The sequence below is a fragment of the Oncorhynchus nerka genome, linkage group LG17 (assembly GCF_034236695.1).
Source record: "Oncorhynchus nerka isolate Pitt River linkage group LG17, Oner_Uvic_2.0, whole genome shotgun sequence".
Classification (NCBI taxonomy): domain Eukaryota; kingdom Metazoa; phylum Chordata; class Actinopteri; order Salmoniformes; family Salmonidae; genus Oncorhynchus; species Oncorhynchus nerka.
The window spans coordinates 43,191,764-43,210,881 of NC_088412.1; the positions used below are offsets into that span (position 1 = coordinate 43,191,764).

The 19,118-nt window shown below is 45.0% G+C and overlaps 1 protein-coding gene across 2 annotated transcripts in view; it reads left to right on the forward strand.

Annotated features, from left to right (window-relative positions):
* LOC115145293 (anoctamin-8-like) overlaps nt 1–19,118 on the forward strand; it is a 58,447-nt gene that overhangs the window by 34,246 nt on the left and 5,083 nt on the right. For both annotated transcript variants that reach the window (XR_010459460.1, XM_029686753.2), the window contains exons 7-17: nt 885–1,012; nt 4,074–4,235; nt 6,840–6,992; nt 7,410–7,536; nt 11,118–11,173; nt 11,313–11,387; nt 13,764–14,011; nt 14,205–14,712; nt 16,532–16,723; nt 17,648–17,779; nt 18,907–19,017. Coding sequence is in view for 1 of the 2 variants with exons in the window: in XM_029686753.2 (XP_029542613.2) it covers nt 885–1,012; nt 4,074–4,235; nt 6,840–6,992; nt 7,410–7,536; nt 11,118–11,173; nt 11,313–11,387; nt 13,764–14,011; nt 14,205–14,712; nt 16,532–16,723; nt 17,648–17,779; nt 18,907–19,017 (1,892 nt within the window). In the remaining variant the exon portion in view is untranslated. The remainder of the gene's footprint in view (nt 1–884; nt 1,013–4,073; nt 4,236–6,839; nt 6,993–7,409; nt 7,537–11,117; nt 11,174–11,312; nt 11,388–13,763; nt 14,012–14,204; nt 14,713–16,531; nt 16,724–17,647; nt 17,780–18,906; nt 19,018–19,118) is intronic.

The window sequence follows — 19,118 nt, forward strand, 5'->3', positions numbered from 1 at the left end:
GAGGTTAAAGGGGGGGTCTTGCAAGCCAAAGAACACAATCCCAACCGTGAAGCACGGGGGTGGCAGCATCATGTTGTGATGGTGCTTTGCTGCAGGAGGGACTGGTGCACGTCACAAAATAGAGGAAGGAAAAGTATGTGGATGTCTTTGAAGCAACATCTCAAGACATCAGTCAGGAAGTTAAATCTTGGTCACAAATGGGTCTTCCAAATGGGCAATGACCCCAAGCATACTTCCAAAGTTGTGGCAAAATGGCTTAAGGACAACAAAGTCAAGGTATTGGAGTGGACATTACAAAGCCCTGACCTCAATCCTATAGAAAATTTGTGGGCAGAACTGAAAAAGCATGTGCGAGCAAGGAGGCCTACAAACCTGACTCAGTTACACAAGCTCTGTCAGGAATGGGCCAAAAATCACCCAATTTATTGTGGGAAGCTTGTGGAAGGCTACCTGAAACGTTTGACCCAAGTTAAACATTTTAAAGGCAGTGCTACCAAATACTGATTGAGTGTATGTAAACTTCTGACCCACTGGGAATGTGATGAAAGAAATAAAAGCTGATAAATCATTCGCTCAACTATTATTCTGAAATTTCACATTCTTAAAATAAAGTGGTGATCCTAACTGACCTAAGACAGGGAATTGTTACTTGGATTAAATGTCAGGAATTGTGAAAAACAGAGTTTAAATGTATTTGGCTAAGGTGTATGTAAACTTCTGACTTCAACTGTATATGTGGCTCATGTGACCTTAAACCTAAGGTCAACCGAGGCCAAAACTCACCAGAAAAAGTTTCTTCACTCACAGAATTGTATGTTGAATTAAATTATAAATGTTTCATTGCTAACTGTCTCTCTCCCTCGGTCCCTCTGTGGTGTATCTAGATGATATTCATGATTACTTTGGGGTGAAGATAGCCATGTACTTTGCCTGGCTGGGGTTCTACACCACATCTATGCTGTATCCAGCTGTCATAGGCTTTGTTCTCTGGATTCTGACGGAGTCTGATCAGGTGACGTTCACACTGGGCCTTTATCAAGTGCCTTTTCTAGCATCCTGTCCACGGGGTGTACTTGTATATCAAGCTGCCTCACTACAGAAACAGGAGATACATTGCCTTCAGAAAGTATCCACACCCCTTGACTTTTTTTCCACATTTTGTTGTGTTACAGCCTGATTTCAAATGGATTTACACAATACGATTTTCCAATGCCTTGTAAAGAAGGGGACTTATTAATAGATGGGTATAAAAAAAAACAGCAGACATTGAATATCCCTTTCAGCATGGTAAAGTTATTAATTGCAATTAGGAAGGTGTATCAATACAGAGACAACAAGGATACAGGCATCCTTCCTAACTCAGTTGCCGGAGAGGAGGCCAGTGGCGTTCACCTCGAGGCCAATGGTGACTTTAAAAGAGTTACCGAGTTTAATGGCTGTGATGGGAGAAAACTGAGGATGAATCAACAACATTGTAGTTACTCCACAATGCCAACCTAATTGACAGAAATAAAAGAAGGAAGCCTGTACAGAATAAAAATTATCCAAAACATGCATCCTGTTTGCAACAAGGCACTAACGTAATAATGCAAAAAAAAAAATGTAAAGCAATTACATTTTTGTCCTTAATACAAAGTGTTATGTTTGGGGCAGATACAACACATTACTGAATACCATTCTCCATATTTTCAAGCATAGTGGTGGTTGTATCATGTTATGGATATTGTTGTAATCATTAAGGACTGGGGAGTTTTTAGTATAAAGAATAAATGGAATGAAGCTAAGGCAAAATCCTAGAGGAAAACCTGGTTCATTCTGCTTTCCACCAGGCTCTGGGAGATTAATTCACATTTCAGCAGGAAAATAACCTAAAACAAATGGCCAAATCGACACTGAAATTGCTTACCAACAAGACAGTAAATGTTCTGGATTGGCCAAGTTACAGTTTTGACTTAAACCTACTTGAAAATCTACGACAAAACCTGAAAATGGTGGTCTAGCAATGATCAACAGACAATTTGACAGCTTGAATAATTTTGAAAATAACAATTGGCAAATGTTGCACAATCCAGGTGTGTTAAACTCTTCAAGACTCACCCAGTTAGACTCACAGCTGTAATCACTGCCAAAGGTGCTTCTACAAAGTATTGAGGTGTGACTTACATACCGTATGTAAATGAGATATTGCTGTATTTATTTTTCAATAAATGTGCACACAAAAAATCTAACGTTTTCAGCAGGGGTTGGAACAAAAATAATTGTTCAATTGTTTCGATCTGAACAGAACCATTATTTTGGGGGGTTTTGTTCCACTGTTCCGACAGGCAAAATAAAGTCCTGAACCGGTTCGACCCCAAAAAAGTACCATTTTATATTGTTCCTTTCTGTTCCTTTTTTAACCTGTGAAATCAACAGGTTTTTACGTTTAGCTCATTAAATTACTTCAAACCGTGCGGAGAGCGCAGGCAAGCTAGTTGTTTACATATGTGGTGGACAGACAAGTGTACATTTTGTGGGTGGGGAGAGAGTGAAAAAGGATTGAGGAGGAGGCTTGAATCGCTGGGCATGTTGTTATGACATGCATTATATGAATTATACCTAGAAGGAGCGGCTTCTATGGAGGAACCTTGAAATGTCCTTTGAGCTAGCTAGCTTACAAGCTTGAGCTAGCTAGCTTGTGTGTGCAAAGCAGCACAATATTAAAAACACGTCTTACCTTTTTTTAGTTAGACAGGCCTTAATAAATCCAATGTGATAAATAGACCTATAGTATCCTAGCATTGAAAAAGTTTATCCATTCTTCTCGACTAATTAAAAATCTCTCTCCTTATCTTCTGAATCAAGCTTGTAACATCAGTACAGTAGCCTATGCTTCGGGAGGGGGAGGAGCAGGTAGCCTAAACAAGCACAGGCAAAGATTTTCAGCTTGCAGGCAGACACTTATCAAGGCACAAGGCAAGACACCGATGCAGACACAGGAGGCAGATGGTTGGAGTCTTAACATGTTTATTAATCCAAAGGGGTAGACAAGAGAATGGTCGTGGACAGGCAAAAGGTCAAAACCAGATCAGAGTCCAGGAGGTACAGAGTGGCAGACAGGCTCGTGGTTAAGGCAGGCAGAATGGTCAGGCAGGCGGGTACAGAGTTCAGAAACAGTCAAGGGTCAAAACCGGGAGGACTAGAAAAAGGAGAATGCAAAAAGCAGGAGAACGGGAAAACCGCTGGTTGACTTGGAAACATACAAGACAAACTGGTACAGAGAGACAGGAAACACAGGGATAGATACCCTGGGGAAAATCAGCGACACCTGAAGGGGGTGGAGACAATCACAAGGACAGGTGAAACAGATCAGGGCGTGACACACTGGTATATGTTTCTGAGTGACAGAGTGAGGGCTTTGTTGTATTTTGTTGTGGGACTAGAAAAAAATGTCTGAAACGTAAAACAATGTTATTAACCAGTTCCCATGCTTTAAAAGTAACGTTCTGTTCCCGGAACAGTATGGATTACTTTCGTTTCAGGTTACGCTTCTGTTACTGGAAAATTGAGTTCTTTTATGGTTTTCTGTTCTGTTTCCTGAACCGGTTCCAACCCCTGGTTTTCACTTTGTCATTTTGGGGTATTGCGTGTATAATCCATTTTCAATTCAGGCTGTAACACAACAAAATATGGTAGTCTAGGGGCATAAATAATTTCTGAAGGCACTATAAGATTCTGCCCCTATGGGCAGTTCTGGTTCAGACAAGCCTTACTTGTCCAAGGCTTTTACTTACCACTTACTTTTCAAGTGCACTGTCTGGACACAGATGTTCATTGTGATACACTCATCTGCTCTCTAACAGACTTATGCCGTTTTCTAACAATGCCTTTTCAACAGAATCACAGAGTGAGATATCGAACTGTTGACACTTGAAAATATAGAAAGTATTTCGAAGTAACCTCAGATATGATGATCCCATTTCTTTCTAAGATGTTTTTCCTCCAGTCCTCCTTTAGTTTTTACACAGGTGTTATAGAGGTTACATGTTTCCTATTTAAAGATTCACCTGTGTATTCTCTGTGTGTTCTCTCAGACAAGTCGTGATATCTGCTGTGTAGTGTTTGCTCTGTTCAACGTGGTGTGGGCCACGCTGTTCCTGGAGAGGTGGAAGAGGAGGGGGGCGGAGCTAGCCTATAAGTGGGGTACGCTGGATACCCCTAACGAGTCCCTAGAGGAACCACGGACACAGTTTATGGTGAGGAGGACACGAGAACATTTCAAATCAAATAACATTTTATTTTTCACATGCGCCGAATACAACAGTGAAATGCTTACTTATAAGCCCTTAACCAACAATGCTTTAAGAAGATTTAAGACAAATAAGTGTTAAGTAAGAAATAGAAAATAAAAGTAACAAATAATTAAATGGCAGCAGTCAAATAACAATAGCGAGGCTATATACAGGGGGTACCGGTACAGAGTCAATGTGGAGGCTATATACAGGGGGTACCGGTACAGAGTCAATGTGGAGGCTATATACAGGGGGTACCGGTACAGAGTCAATGTGGAGGCTATATACAGGGGGTACCGGTACAAAGTCAATGTGGAGGCTATATACAGGGGGTACCGGTACAGAGTCAATGTGGAGGCTATATACAGGGGGTACTGGTACTGAGTCAATGTGGAGGCTATATACAGGGGGTACCGGTACAGAGTCAATGTGTGGGGGCACCGGTTAGTCAAGGTAATTGAGGTAATATGTACATGTAGGTAGAGTGACGAATCATAGACAATAACAGAGAGGTGTAGCAGCGTTAAAGAGGGGTCTGGGTAAGACTTTGATTAGTTGTTCAGGAGTCTTATGGCTTGGGGGTAGAAGCTGTTGAGAAGCCTTTTGGACCTAGACTTGGCGCTCCGGTACTGCTTGCCGTGCGGTAGCAGAGAGAATAGTCTATGACTAGGGTGGCTGGAGTCCTTGACAATTTTTAGGGCCTTCCTTTGACACCACCTGGTATAGAGGTCCTGGATGGCAGGAAGCTTGGCCCCAGTGATGTACTGGGCCGTATGCACTACCCTTTGTAGTGCCTTGCGTTTGGAGGCCGAGCAGTTGCCATACCAGGCAGTGATGCAACCAGTCAGGATGCTCTCGATGGTGCAGCTGTAGAACCTTTTGAGGATCTGAGGACCCATGCCAAATCTTTTCAGTCTCCTGAAGGGGAATAGGTTTTGTCGTGCCCTCTTCATGACTGTCTTGGTGTGTTTGGACCATGTTAGTTTGCTGGTGATGTGGACACCAAGGAACTTGAAGCTCTTAGCCTGCTCCACTACAGCCCCGTCAATAAGGATGGGGGCGTGCTTGGTCCTCCTTTTCCTGAAGTCAACAATCATCTTCTTTGTCTTGATCAAGTTGAGGGAGGGGTAGTTGTCCTGGCACCACACGGCGAGGTCTCTGACCCCCTCTCTATAGGCTGTCTCGTCGTTGTCAGTGATCAGGCCTACCACTGTTGTGTCATCGGCAAACTTAATGATGGTGTTGGAGTCGTGCCTGGCCGTGCAGTCATGAGTGAACAGGGAGTACAGGAGGGTACTAAGCATGCACCCCTGTGGGGCCTCCGTATTGAGGATCAGCGTGGCGGATGGGTTGTTACCTACCCTTACAACCTGGTGGCGGCCCGTCAGGAAGTCCAGGATCCAGTTGCAGAGGGAGGTGTTTAGTCCCAGGGTACTTAGCATAGTGATGAGCTTTGAGGGCACTATGTTGTTGAATGCTGAGCTGTAGTCAATGAATAGCATTCTCACATAGGTGTTCCTCTTCTCCAGGTGGGAAAAGGCAGTGTGGAGTGCGATAGAAATTGCATCATCTGTGGATCTGTTAGGGCAGTATGCAAATTGTAGTGGGTGTATGGTTTTTGGGATAATGTTGATGTGAGCCATGACCAGCCTTTTAAAGCACTTCATGGCTACAGACGTGAGTGCTACGGGTCAATAGTCATTTAGGCAGGTTACCTTAGTGTTCTTGGGCACAGGGACTATGGTGGTCTGTTTGAAACATGTTGGTATTTTACATACTCAGACAGGGAGAGGTTGAAAATGTCAGTGAAGACACTTGCCAGTTGGTCAGCGCATGCTTGGAGTACACATCCTGGTTATCCTTGTAAATGTTGACCTGTTTAAAGGTCTTACTCACAGACGTCCGGAACAGCTGATGCTCTCATGCATGTTTCAGTGCTACTTGACTCGAAGCGAGCATAGAAGTAATTTAGCTCGCCTGGTAGGCTCGTGTCACTGGGCAGCTCTCTGCTGTGCTTCTCTTTGTAGTTTGTAATAGTTTGGAAGCCCTGCCACATCCGACGAGCGTTGGAGCCGGTGTAGTACGATTCGATCTTAGTCCTGTATTGACGCTTTGCCTGTTTGATGGTTCGTCGTAGGACATAGCGGGATTTCTTATAAGCGTCCGGGTTATAAGCTTTAGGGGCTTCCGAGTGGCGCAGCAGTCGGGTTCAAATCCAGGCTGCATCACATCTGGCCGTGATTTGGAATCCCATAGAACATCATTATAAATGAGAATTTGTTCTTAACTGACTTGCCTAGTTAAATAAAGGTTACATTAATTTTTTTTTTTAAATAGTCCCGCTACTTGAAAGCGGCAGATCTACCCTTTCTTGCTTTTCTCTTCCCTCTCAATTTCCCTCCACCTTTCTCCTCCTACCCTTTATCCTCTCTCACCCTTTCCCTCTTGCCCCATCCCCTCCTTTCTCCTCCTACCCTTTATCCTCTCTCTCACCCTTTCCCTCTTGCCCCATCCCCTCCATCTCCCCTCTCTCCCTCCATCTCCTCTCTCGCCCCCTCCCACCTGCAGGGCGTGAAGCGGTGCAGTCCCATAACAGGCTGTGAGGAGTTATACTACTCTCCGTGGAGGAGGAGGATGTTCAGGTGGCTGGTCAGCCTGCCCATCTGTATCCTTTGTCTCTGCTTTGTCTTCCTGGCCATGCTCATCTGCTTCGAGCTGCAGGTATGTCAGTACTGCTCCTTCTGGCTGCTGCTGCTCTACCTACATAACTGCCTTCCTAGTGTCTAGGGAGCTTCCCCAAAATTCACAGGTTTTCCAGAAAACCTGGTTGGAGAATTGTGGATTTTGTGCTTATTCCTTTGTCATTCCTGGAAAGCTTCCAACTGGGATTTCTGGAAAACCTGGGAATTTTGAGAAAGTTAACGGAATTTAACAACCCTACAAAAGAAAAATTCCTTCAACCGTAGAAAGGATTTGAAGGGAAATATACCTCTGGAATTGATTGTAACGGGTCGCTGTCGTGAAATGTCAACACCCATGCGTTGTGCCAATAGAGTTAGCCCACTTGGTGGGAATTGTAACGTGGCTCATATTAGCGAGGACTGCAAACAATATTAGGCAGCTGTTGTTGTCTCACAGGAGTTTGTGATGGGGATCAAGGAGGTACCTCGATTGGCCAGGTTCATCCCTAAGATCATGCTGGCCATCACTGTGACCGCCTGTGACGAGGTGTACCGGAAGATAGCCTGCTGGCTCAACAACATGGGTGAGAACACATAGGCAAATACACACACACACACATGAACACATATGGCTGTGTTAGGGCTATTTTACCAAGAAGGAGAGTGATGGAGTCCTGCATCAGATGACCTGGCCTCCACAATCCCCCGACCTCAACCAAATTGTGATGGTTTGGGATGAGTCGGACCACAGAATGAAGGAAAGGCAGCCAAAAAGTGCTCAGCATATGTGGGAATTCCTTAAAGACTGTTGGAAAAGTATAACAGGTGAAGCTGGTTGAGAGAATGCCAAGACTGTGCAAAGCTGTCATCAAGGCAAAGGGTGGCTACTTTGAATAATCTGAAATATATCAAATATATTTTTATTTTTACACTTTTTTTGGTTACTACATGATTCCATATGTGTTATTTCATAGTTTTGATGTCTTCACTATTATTCTACAATGTAGAAAATTGTGAAAATAAAGACAAACCCGTGAATGAGTAAGTGTTCTAAAACCTTTGACCGGTAGTGCGTTTTTCAGGACCCTGTCTTTCAAAGATAATTTGTAAAAATAGAAATAACTTCACAGATCCTCATTGTAAAGGGTTTAAACACTGTTTCCCATGCTTGTTCAATGAAACATAAACAATTAATGAACGTGCACCTGTGGAATGGTCGTTAAGACACAAACAACTTACAGACGGTAGGCAATTAAGGTCACAGTTATGAAAACTTCGGACACTAGGGGCCTTTCTATTGACTCACCAAAAGAAAGATGCCCAGGGTCCCTGCTCATCTGCGTCAAAGTGCCTTAGGTATGCTGCAAGGAGGCATGAGGACTGCAGATGTGGCCAGGGCAATAAATAGCAATGTCCGTACTGTGAGACGCCTAAGACAGCACTACAGGGAGACAGGACGGACAGCTGATCATCCTCGCAGTGGCAGACCATGTGTAACAACACCTGCACAGGATTGGTACATCCGAACATCACACCTGCGGGACATGTACAGGGTGGCAACAACAACTGCCCGAGTTACACCAGGAATGCAAAATCCCTCCATCAGTGCTCAGACTGTCCGCAATAGGCTGTGAGAGGCTGGACTGAGGGCTTGTAGGCCTGTTGTAAGGCAGGTACTCACCAGACATCACCGGCAACAACGTCGCCTATTGGCACAAACTTTCGCTGCACCAGACTGGAATGGCAAAAAGTGCTCTTTAATGACGATTCGCGGTTTTGTCTCATCGGGGGTAATTGTTTATCGTCGAAGGAATAAGCGTTACACCGAGGTCTGTACTCTGGAGCGGGATCAATTTGGAGGTGGAGGGTCCATCATGGTCTGGGGCGGTGTGTCACAGCATCATTGGACTGAGCTTGTTGTCATTGCAGGCAATCTCAACGCTGTGCGTTACAGGGAAGACAACCTCCTCCCTCATGTGGTACCCTTCCTGCAAGCTCATCCTGACATGACCCTCCAGCATGACAATGCTACCAACCATATGGCTCGTTCTGTGCGGGATTTCCTGCAAGACAGTGTTCTGCCAGTACTTAATGCAGCTGGTGGCCACACCAGATACTGACTGTTACTTTTGATTTTGAATCCCCCCCTTTGTTCATGGACACATTATTCCACTTCTGTTAGTAACATGTCTGTGGAACTTCAGTGTGTCTCAGTTGTTGAATCTTATGTTCATACAAATATTTACACATTTTCAGTTTGCTGAAAATAAACACAGTTGACAGTGAGAGGATTATTATTTTTTTGCTGAGTTGATATATACACTGCTCAAAAAAATAAAGGGAACACTAAAATAACACATCCTAGATCTGAATGAATGAAATATTCTTATTAAATACTTTTTTCTTTACATAGTTGAATGTGCTGACAACAAAATCACACAAAAATTATCAATGGAAATCAAATTTATCAACCCATGGAGGTCTGGATTTGGAATCACACTCAAAATTAAAGTGGAAAACCACACTACAGGCTGATCCAACTTTGATGTAATGTCCTGAAAACAAGTCAAAATGAGGCTCAGTAGTGTGTGGCCTCCACGTGCCTGTATGACCTCCCTACAACGCCTGGGCATACTCCTGATGAGGTGGCGGATGGTCACCTGAGGGATCTCCTCCCAGACCTGGACTAAAGCATCCGCCAACTCCTGGACAGTCTGTGGTGCTGGTGGATGGAGCGAGACATGATGTCCCAGATGTGCTCAATTGGATTCAGGTCTGGGGAACGGGCGGGCCAGTCCATAGCATCAATGCCTTCCTCTTGCAGGAACTGCTGACACACTCCAGCCACATGAGGTCTAGCATTGTCTTGCATTAGGAGGAATCCAGGGCCAACTGCACCAGCATATGGTCTCACAAGGGGTCTGAGGATCTCATCTCGGTACCTAATGGCAGTCAGGCTACCTCTGGCGAACACATGGAGGGCTGTGCGGCCCCCCAAAGAAATGCCACCCCACACCATGACTGACCCACCGCCAAACCGGTCATGCTGGAGGATGTTGCAGGCAGCAGAACGTTCTCCACGGCGTCTCTAGACTCTGTCACGTCTGTCACATGTGCTCAGTGTGGGGGTGGCAGGGTAGCCTAGTGGTTAGAGCGTTGGACTAGTAACCGAAAGGTTGCAAGTTCAAATCCCGAGCTGACAAGGTACAAATCTGTCGTTCTTCCCCTGAACAGGCAGTTAACCCACTGTTTCTAGGCCGTCATTGAAAATAAGAATTTGTTCTTAACTGACTTGCCTAGTAAAATAAAGGTAAAATAAATCAAATAAAAAGTGTGAACCTGCTTTCATCTGTGAAGAGCACAGGGCGCCAGTGGCGAATTTGCCAATCTTGGTGTTCTCTGGCAAATGTCAAAACGTCCTGCACGGTGTTGGGCTGTAAGCACAACCCCCACCTGTGGACGTCGGGCCCTCATACCACCCTCTTGGAGTCTGTTTCTGACCGTTTGAGCAGACACATGCACATTTGTGGCCTGCTGGAGGTCATTTTGCAGGGCTCTGGCAGTGCTCCTCCTGCTCCTCCTTGCACAAAGGCGGAGGTAGCGGTACTGGCCTGTCTCCTGGTAGCGCCTCCATGCTCTGGACACTACGCTGACAGACACAGCAAACCTTCTTGCCCCAACTCGCATTGATTTGCCATCCTGGATGAGATGCACTACCTGAGCCACTTGTGTGGGTTGTAGACTCCGTCTCATGCTACCACTAGAGTGAAAGCACCGCCAGCATTCAAAAGTGACCAAAACATCAGCCAGGAAGCATAGGAACTGAGAAGTGGTCTGTGGTCACCACCTGCAGAACCACTCCTTTATTGGGGGTGTCTTGCTAATTGCCTATAATTTCCACCTGTTATCAGCTGATGTACGAAGGGCTATATAAATAAATTTGATTTGATTTTGTCTATTCCATTTGCACAACAGCATGTGAAATGTATTGTCAATCAGTGTTGCTTCCAAAGTGACAGTTTGATTTCAAAGAAGTGTGATTGACTTGGAGTTACATTGTGTTGTTTAAGTGTTCCCTTTATTTTTTTGAGCAGTGTGTTTTCTTTTTATTCAGGTGATGATGATTTTTTCTGTGAATGCTGACATTATATTTCTTCCCCCACAGAAAACTACAGACTCCAGAGTGCCTATGAGAAAAATCTCATCATCAAAATGGTTCTTGTGAGTGGTGTCATCTTCTTCCTTATTACATGGAAATTGGACTCACTTTTCACATGACAAATGATTGAAATACAGAATCCACACTTGTACTTTCTCTGTAAAGTTTTTCAACTCACATGTTTTGTTTCTTTATTTGCAGTTTCAGTTTGTAAATTCTTATCTCAGTCTTTTCTACATTGGATTCTACCTCAGAGACATGGAACGTCTGAAAGAGGTAAAAGCCACTGAAATCCCACCATGTTTCCTCTCCTTCCAAAAGTTACCCAAACCATTTTCACCTCCCTGGTCTTCCTTCCTTAATCCTTCTACCTTCTTCACATGTTGCTCTCTCTCCATTCTGCCTATTTCTCCATCTGTCTCTGTGTTGTGTGGGTCTTTGGTGCTGGTCTTGTGGTGTGGTCCTTGATGTTACTGGTGTTCTCACTGGGCAAGAGTCTTCTCAGGCAGCTGCAGGACAATGTGCTTCCATATCTCTTTTCCAAGATCCAGCTGGGTCATCAGGGCCTCTTTTAGATCCAAAGTACGACTTCGCCCACCACCGTGGGGTCAGGGGTTAGTCATCTCGACATTACCTGCCCGGCACCCCACATTTTTTATGGGCCTAATCATAGAATTACATATAGAATCCCTATTTAATTCAAAATGATCTCTGTGGGCCTAGTTGTGAAGATTTGTCTTAACTTTTTTTAAATGTATTTATTGTGGCATAATTGCAACTCATTATGATGTTTTCATATGATTGTCAATCACTCACTTCAAAGGGCTCCTTTACTGGGCTACCCGCGCATGTTCATCCACTCGCAACATATTTCCAGCCTCCAAACAGTGGTGAATGGAAAGAGACACCTGTTACACAAAACACCAAAAAGTGTAATGCCGATTGACATTAGGCCAGATTATATGTGGCCACTACTGTGATCGGCTCGTGTTTTGCCAGGACGCCGTACCGAAACGCTTTACTTTCACCCGCTCTTATTTGTTTAGAGTTGTAGTCTGTACGTTTGTTGTGCTTGTCGTTTGTACCATCTTTATGCATCATTGGCATTGCATAGAAAGCGTTTATATGTTTAGGTGAATCTCTCGTGGAAAGATTATGCGTGTAAATCGAGAGAATCTGTCGGGACTGAATGGGATGCGTAATATAAGAGTAGCAGTAGTCCCAGTGTTTTGGGTTTTTCGATAAATCACGATTTCGCAGTTGTTAGTATCTTTCGAAGAGAGAGGGTGGAGCTCATCGTTCTAGCATTTCTTGGTCTCTTAACATGTATGGACCCAGAACTTAATGCTATGTTGATTTACAAAACACATACTGTAACACACAACCAATGCTTCCCACAGTTGTTTTTTGTTCTGCCTGTTTTGTTGTTAATTGTGTATATGAATTACATTTTGAAGCATTTGACATGTCTGTTCAGCAGTGTTATGTTATGGGTTTTATAGCGTCTGACTACCTGTGGATTTGGACATTTGACCTATAAGGTTTGTGTCGTGAAAGTCATGTGCCTGGCACATCACTCTGTACTCTTTTCCGTCTGTCTTTCTTTCAGCCACTCTGTTTTTAATGTCTTTGGGTGTTTCCTGTATATTCCCAGTGTTTTATTTCTGTAAGCCAAAAATGTCTGGGATATGTTTTCATACTGCACTTTCTGTTCGTGTTAAGGAACATGAATAAGCACTGAATGGGCCTTTGTGTAAACTGATGGACTGACTATGGGCTGTCTGTAAATGTGCTATCTGTGGTTTGTGCGTTGACTTGGTCATGGTTTGCAGTGAAAGGACACCGTGTCTGTGTCCTGGGTATTACCTCTGGGCCTGAGCACAATGCCCTGTAGTTATTCCTGCAGTAGTAGTTTTACATGTCATGGTTTTGATGTCGCACATTTGACTAGGCTGCATACAGAGTAGTGTGTGTGTGTCTACTGTATTTGAATGTGCGTGAACTGCTTGCGGTTTATATAGAGGATTGTTTTCAGTCCATCATATATAGTACAGAGTGAATATTATACACTGAGTATGCCAAACATTAGGAACACCTTCCTAATATTGAGTTTTGCCCTCAGGACAGTCTCAATTCGTCAGGGCATGGACTCCACAAGGTGTTGAAAGCGTTCCACAGGAATGCTGGCCCTTGTTAACTCCCATGCTTCCCACAGTTGTTTCAAGTTGGTTGGATGTCATTTGGGTGGTGGACCATTCTTGATGCACACAGGAAACTGTTGAGCATGAAAAACCCAGCAGCGGTGCAGTTCTTGACACAAACCGGTGCGCTTCACACCTACTACCATATCCCATTGAAAGGCACTTAAATATTTTGCCCATTCCCCCCCTCTGAATGGCACACACACAATCCATGTCTAAATTGTTTCCTCCCCTTCATCTACACTTATTGAAGTGGATTTACAAGTGACATCAATAAGAGATCATAGCTTTCACCTGGTCAGTCTATGTCATGGACTGGTGTTCTTAATGTTTTGTATACGCAGTGTATTTCTGTTTAGTGTGGTGCCTACTTATGGGAAACTCCACCCATGGTATTCAAACCCAGTGACCGATCATGACAACTCTGACCTTTAAGCCTTGATCCTGTCAGATGCTGGCCACCCTTCTGATCACCCGGCAGTTTGTCCAGAACGTGAAAGAGGTGCTGCAGCCTTACCTGTACGAGCGCCATAAGCTGGGCGAGCTCACCCTGCACGGCGTCTGGGACCTGCTCCTCTCAGCCCTGCTCAAGTACTGCCGGCTGGCCGCAGGAAAGGCCCAGGCTTCACCCACCGACCAGGCCGTACCGAGCCACGGCCTGAGGGGAACCAGATCCGGGGTGGGACAGCCTGGCCGCAGGTAATGCTGACACAACGGCTTATATTCATTCATGAATAAGTTAAATTAGAGGGTTTTTTAGGGCATGTTTCTTTGACTATAGACAAGCCTATGTTTTGAATTGTTTGAGGATGTGTGACCTATTGACATTTACATACAATAGTGTTGATTAGACTAAAGTAAGTGGAAGCCTAACCTTTCTGCTGTTCTATAGGGAGAAGTGTCTGAACGGGGGATGTGGGGTGCCTGACGAGGAGGAAAGGGAGAGGGAGGAGGGAGACAGCGGGAGGTTCAGTGAGGGAGAGAACGAGGAGTTGATAGACTGTGGCCTGAAGCTGAGGAAGGTTAGCTTCATAGAGAAGGTGGACAGGAAGTCGTCTGGAGGGGGCTGCGTCCCTACAATAGAGGATAGTTTCCTGGAGGATGGCAGCCCCACCATGGTGGAGAAGGGGATGGACCCGGCCTCGGTGTTCGAGACGTATGATGATGTCGATGACAATGAGATGAAGGACACGGGTGGTTTGGCCAATGAAAGTGTGGCAGCTGCCCCACTGCCTTCTGGGCCGGAGAGCACAGTGAGGGTGCGTCATCACAGAAGGCAGAGGAGTTTGGAGAGACTAGACTCTGAGACCAAGAGGGAGTCGTGGATCGACCCCCCAGAGGAGCAAGAGCGTACAATTCTGGCACAGGCTGAGATTGAGAGCTGCATGCAGACTTATGAGGTAGGACAACACACACACAAACACACATACATAGATACAGTTGAAGTTGGAAGTTTACATACACCTTAATACATTTAAACTAAGTTCTTCACAATTGCTGACATTTAATCCTAGTAAAAATTCCCTGCTGGTGAATTTGGCCCATGCCTTCTGACAGAGCTGGTGTAACTGAGTCAGGTTGGTAGGCCTTCTTGCTCGCACACACTTTTTCAGTTCTGCCCACAAATGTTCTATAGAATTGAGGTCAGGGGTTTGTGATGGCCACTCCAATACCTTGACTTTGTTGTCCTTAAGCCATTTTGCCACAACTTTGGAAGTATGCTTGAGGTCATTGTGCATTTGGAAGACCCATTTGCGACCAAGCTTTAACTTCCTGACTGATGTCTTGAGATGTTGCTTCAATATATCCACAAAATGTCTCCTCCCTCATGATGCCATCTATTTTGTGAAGTGCACCAGTCCCTCCTGCAGCAAAGCACCCCCACACCATGATGCTCTCCATAATAATCTCATCATGTAGGCTATCCTACCCGCACTGTATCTAAGAGCTGTTAGCTAGAGCACAAGTGCCAATACCAGAGTGGGCACATGCTATATGGTGCAACATTTTTATGAGAAAAACATCAGTAGAGTTTGACTCCATTTGACTTCAAAGGGTATTTTAAGTGCACTACATCATCACGCAAAGCCTTTTTTTGATAGAAACACATATTTGATTGAAGCATATCTGGTGGGAAAATGTATATTATTTCATGCAAATTTTAGAATATGCACATTAAAATCTATCACCAATTGGATGGAAACCTAGCTACTAATGGTGAAAACTTGGAGAAATGTTGGTTAAGTGGGTTAAAATCTTCCTATAAGTCAGAGGGTGCACAGGGGGGCGTGTCAAAATGCTGTATGTCAGCACTTGAGCAAGTCTTTATTCATATAAAAATAAGATTTATTGAATTCTCCATGTGGTCTATATTAAAAGGCACTTAATTTAATATAACTGGCTGATATTTTTTTCATATTTTACCCCTTTTTTTTCTCCCCAATTTCATGGTTTCCAATTGGTAGTTAGTCGTGTCTCATCGCTGCAACTCCCGTACGGACTCGGGAGAGGCGGAAGTCGAGAGCACTGCTTCTTGACACAATGCCCGCTTAACCTGGAAGCCAGCCACACCAATGTGTCGGAGGAATCACCGTACACCTGGCGACCGTGTCAGCGTGCCATCCTTGGCCCACCACAGGACTCGCTAGAGCACGATGGGACAAGGACATCCCTGTCGGCCAAACCCTCCCCTAACCTGGATGACGCTGGGGCAATCGTGCACCGCCCCATGGGTCTCACGGTTGCGGCCGGCTGCGACAGAGCCTGGACTCGAACCAGGATCTCTAGTGGCACAGCTAGCACTGCGATGCAGTGCCTTAAATCACTGCGCTTACTTGGGAGGCCCCTAATATAACTGGCTTTTAAAATGCAATATATTGGTGCACAATTTCGTATTAAAATATCAAAGGGACGCAAAAGGCACTCTTTTCGTGGAACAACCCTACAGTGCAGATACAGTATGTATTACCACCAAGAAATGTAAATGCATGGTGTCTGTGTCTTGCACCGAGAATCAGTAAGATATTACTTTAGGTCTTTTGACGTCACTGTGCGAGGCAAAGTTAGCCATGACTAGCTAACTTCCCATACACGTACAACTACATTTACACAACTTTTGTTCTGGCCCTTACTGAAACAATAAAGATATTAAACACTGTGATAATCATCTATCCATGTCACAGTGCTGACAGTGTCTGTTGTGTATTTTGTCCCTTCCAGGACACCTTCCAGGACTACCAGGAGATGTTTGTCCAGTTTGGCTATGTGGTTCTCTTCTCCTCAGCCTTCCCCTTGGCGGCCATGTGTGCTCTCATTAACAACATCATAGAGATCCGCAGCGACGCCTTAAAGCTCTGTACCGGCCTGCAGAGGCCCTTTGGTCAGAGGGTGGAGAGCATCGGACAGTGGCAGGTAGAACAGTCTGTTCAAGCTCAGTACTTAATATAATGTCAAATTGAAAGAACTTACAAAAAAAAAGTAGAAATGATACTTAGGGACAGTGGCAGGTAGGACTGAAGTACAGGTAGGACTGAGGGACACTGGCAGGTAGGACTGAGGGACACTGGCAGGTAGGACTGAGGGACACTGGCAGGTAGGACTGAGGGACACTGGCAGGTAGGACTGAGGGACACTGGCAGGTAGGACTGAGGGACACTGGCAGGTAGGACTGAGGGACAGGACGGGTAGGACTGAGGGACACTGGCAGATAGGACTGAGGGACACTGGCAGGTAGGACTGAGTGACAGGTAGAACTGAGGGACAGGATGGGTAGGACAGAGGGACACTGGCAAGTAGAACTGAGGGACAGGTAGGACTGAGGGACAGTGGCAGGTAGGACTGAGGGACAGGTAAGACTGAGGGACAGTGGCAGGTAGGACTGAGGGACAGGATGGTAGGACTGAGGGACAGGATGGTAGGACTGAGGGACAATGACAAGTAGGACTAAGGGACAGTGGCAGGTAGGACTGAGTGACAGGTAGGACTGAGGGACGTAGGACTGCGCGACAGGTAGTACTGAGCGACGGCACATGTAGGACTGAGGGACAATGACAAGTAGGACAAGGACAGGTTGGACTAAGGGACAGTGACATGTAGGAATAAAGGACAGTCCTAATACCGGCAGTGGGAACGGGGGACTGGTTATGGAAAGCCACAGTGTTCACGGGCTTTTACTGCAGCCCAGCACTAATATTTCATAAACAGAGCCCTGTCCTTTAGTATAAACCTAATCATGAATTTACCCTGTGTAAGCTTTGAAAGCATGTGTTATATTGCATGTAAATACAGTAAGCCTGTCTGTTGTGTGTGTGTGTGTGTCTCTCTCTCTCTCTGCAGACAGCAATGGAAGCCATGGGTCTAATCGCCATCATAGTCAACTGTTACCTGATTGGTCAGTGTGGTCAGCTGCAGCGACTCTTCCCCTGGCTCAGCCCTGAGATGGCCATCATCTCCATTGTCATCCTCGAAGTACAGACTCTACTACAGTAACACACCTGACATCAGCTAATGCCTAGGCTTTAGCTCAGTTGGCTGATTGGGTTTTTGAGTCTCACTCTGTTTCAGTGTTGGCAGGGTTTAAATAGGGGTTTTGTAGGAGGTAGACTAACACTCAGCACTGATCCAGAGTCATATTTGATTGACGTCTTCTAATAGTTGAGGGGAGGATATATGGCTGGTCAACTGATCTCAGAGCAGCTCAACCTCTCCATTTGACAGCAGCCCAGCAGGCCTTATAGACTTGTCTCTTTAAAAGTCACCTCGGTGAGCTGTGGTCATAGTAGCGTCTTCCAAGACACATTTCAAATGTTTATTATGACCTGCAGCTGCACCAATGCGTTTTGGCATCAAGCCGTCCTCAGTGTGCAGTATACTAGCAGGCTTTCAGATGAGATTAAAATGAAGTCAAAATAATAAATATGACAAATATTTTGGAGACTGCTGGGCATGTCATTTGCAATTTCATATTAAGTTCCTCCTTTATTTAAATCCTTCGTAAGTAAAGGTGTCGAAGTTGTTTTACATCCCAGAGAAGGGATTTTCGTTAGAACGGTATCTACCATGTTGAAGCTAGTCTTGCTCACTAGTCAGCAGCAGGTGTGTCTTAAGCCCCTATGAAAGCTTAGAAACAGGCAATACTATTTTGAAGCTAGCCACAGCTACCTCAATGAAATGTATCCTTCTCTGAGGCAGCTTTCAGCTATTCAACTAAGTGCCCATAGCAGTAAAAATGAGTAAGTGTGAAATGAGGCGGATCATTCCTGGCTACTTCTGTGGTTGTTGACAGGGCAGGTGATGTGATGTGAACCCTACTCCTAGCCAGAGACTGTACGTACCTGTAAGAAAGCTCAAGTGTTACATGATCTCTGGACATCTCCACCACTCTGTCACACTCCCGGTGGTGAGGTATAAAGGGGAGGGAGTGGGGTGGACAGGATAGGACAGTCTCAACATGCTAAATAAACACAACACAGCACTGCAGCCAGTAAACAACTCACATGTAAACAGCTCTCTGGCTTGGGCCTGCTAACTCAAAAGGCCTGACCAGCCTGGTTTTTTAAATGTTATAACGTTCTGTCTTGCTCGCTCTCTCTCAGCACTTTGCCATCCTGCTGAAGTATATCATTCACGTAGCGATCCCAGATATCCCCAGCTGGGTAGGAGAGAAGATAGCAAAACTGGAGTACCAACGCAGGGAGGCCTTTAAGGTAAATTGTCCATGCCTGAATCATATTGGTGTTGTGAGGAGTTCATTGTATCAATCAATCAATAATCAATCAAATTGATTTAGAAAGCCCCTTTTATATCA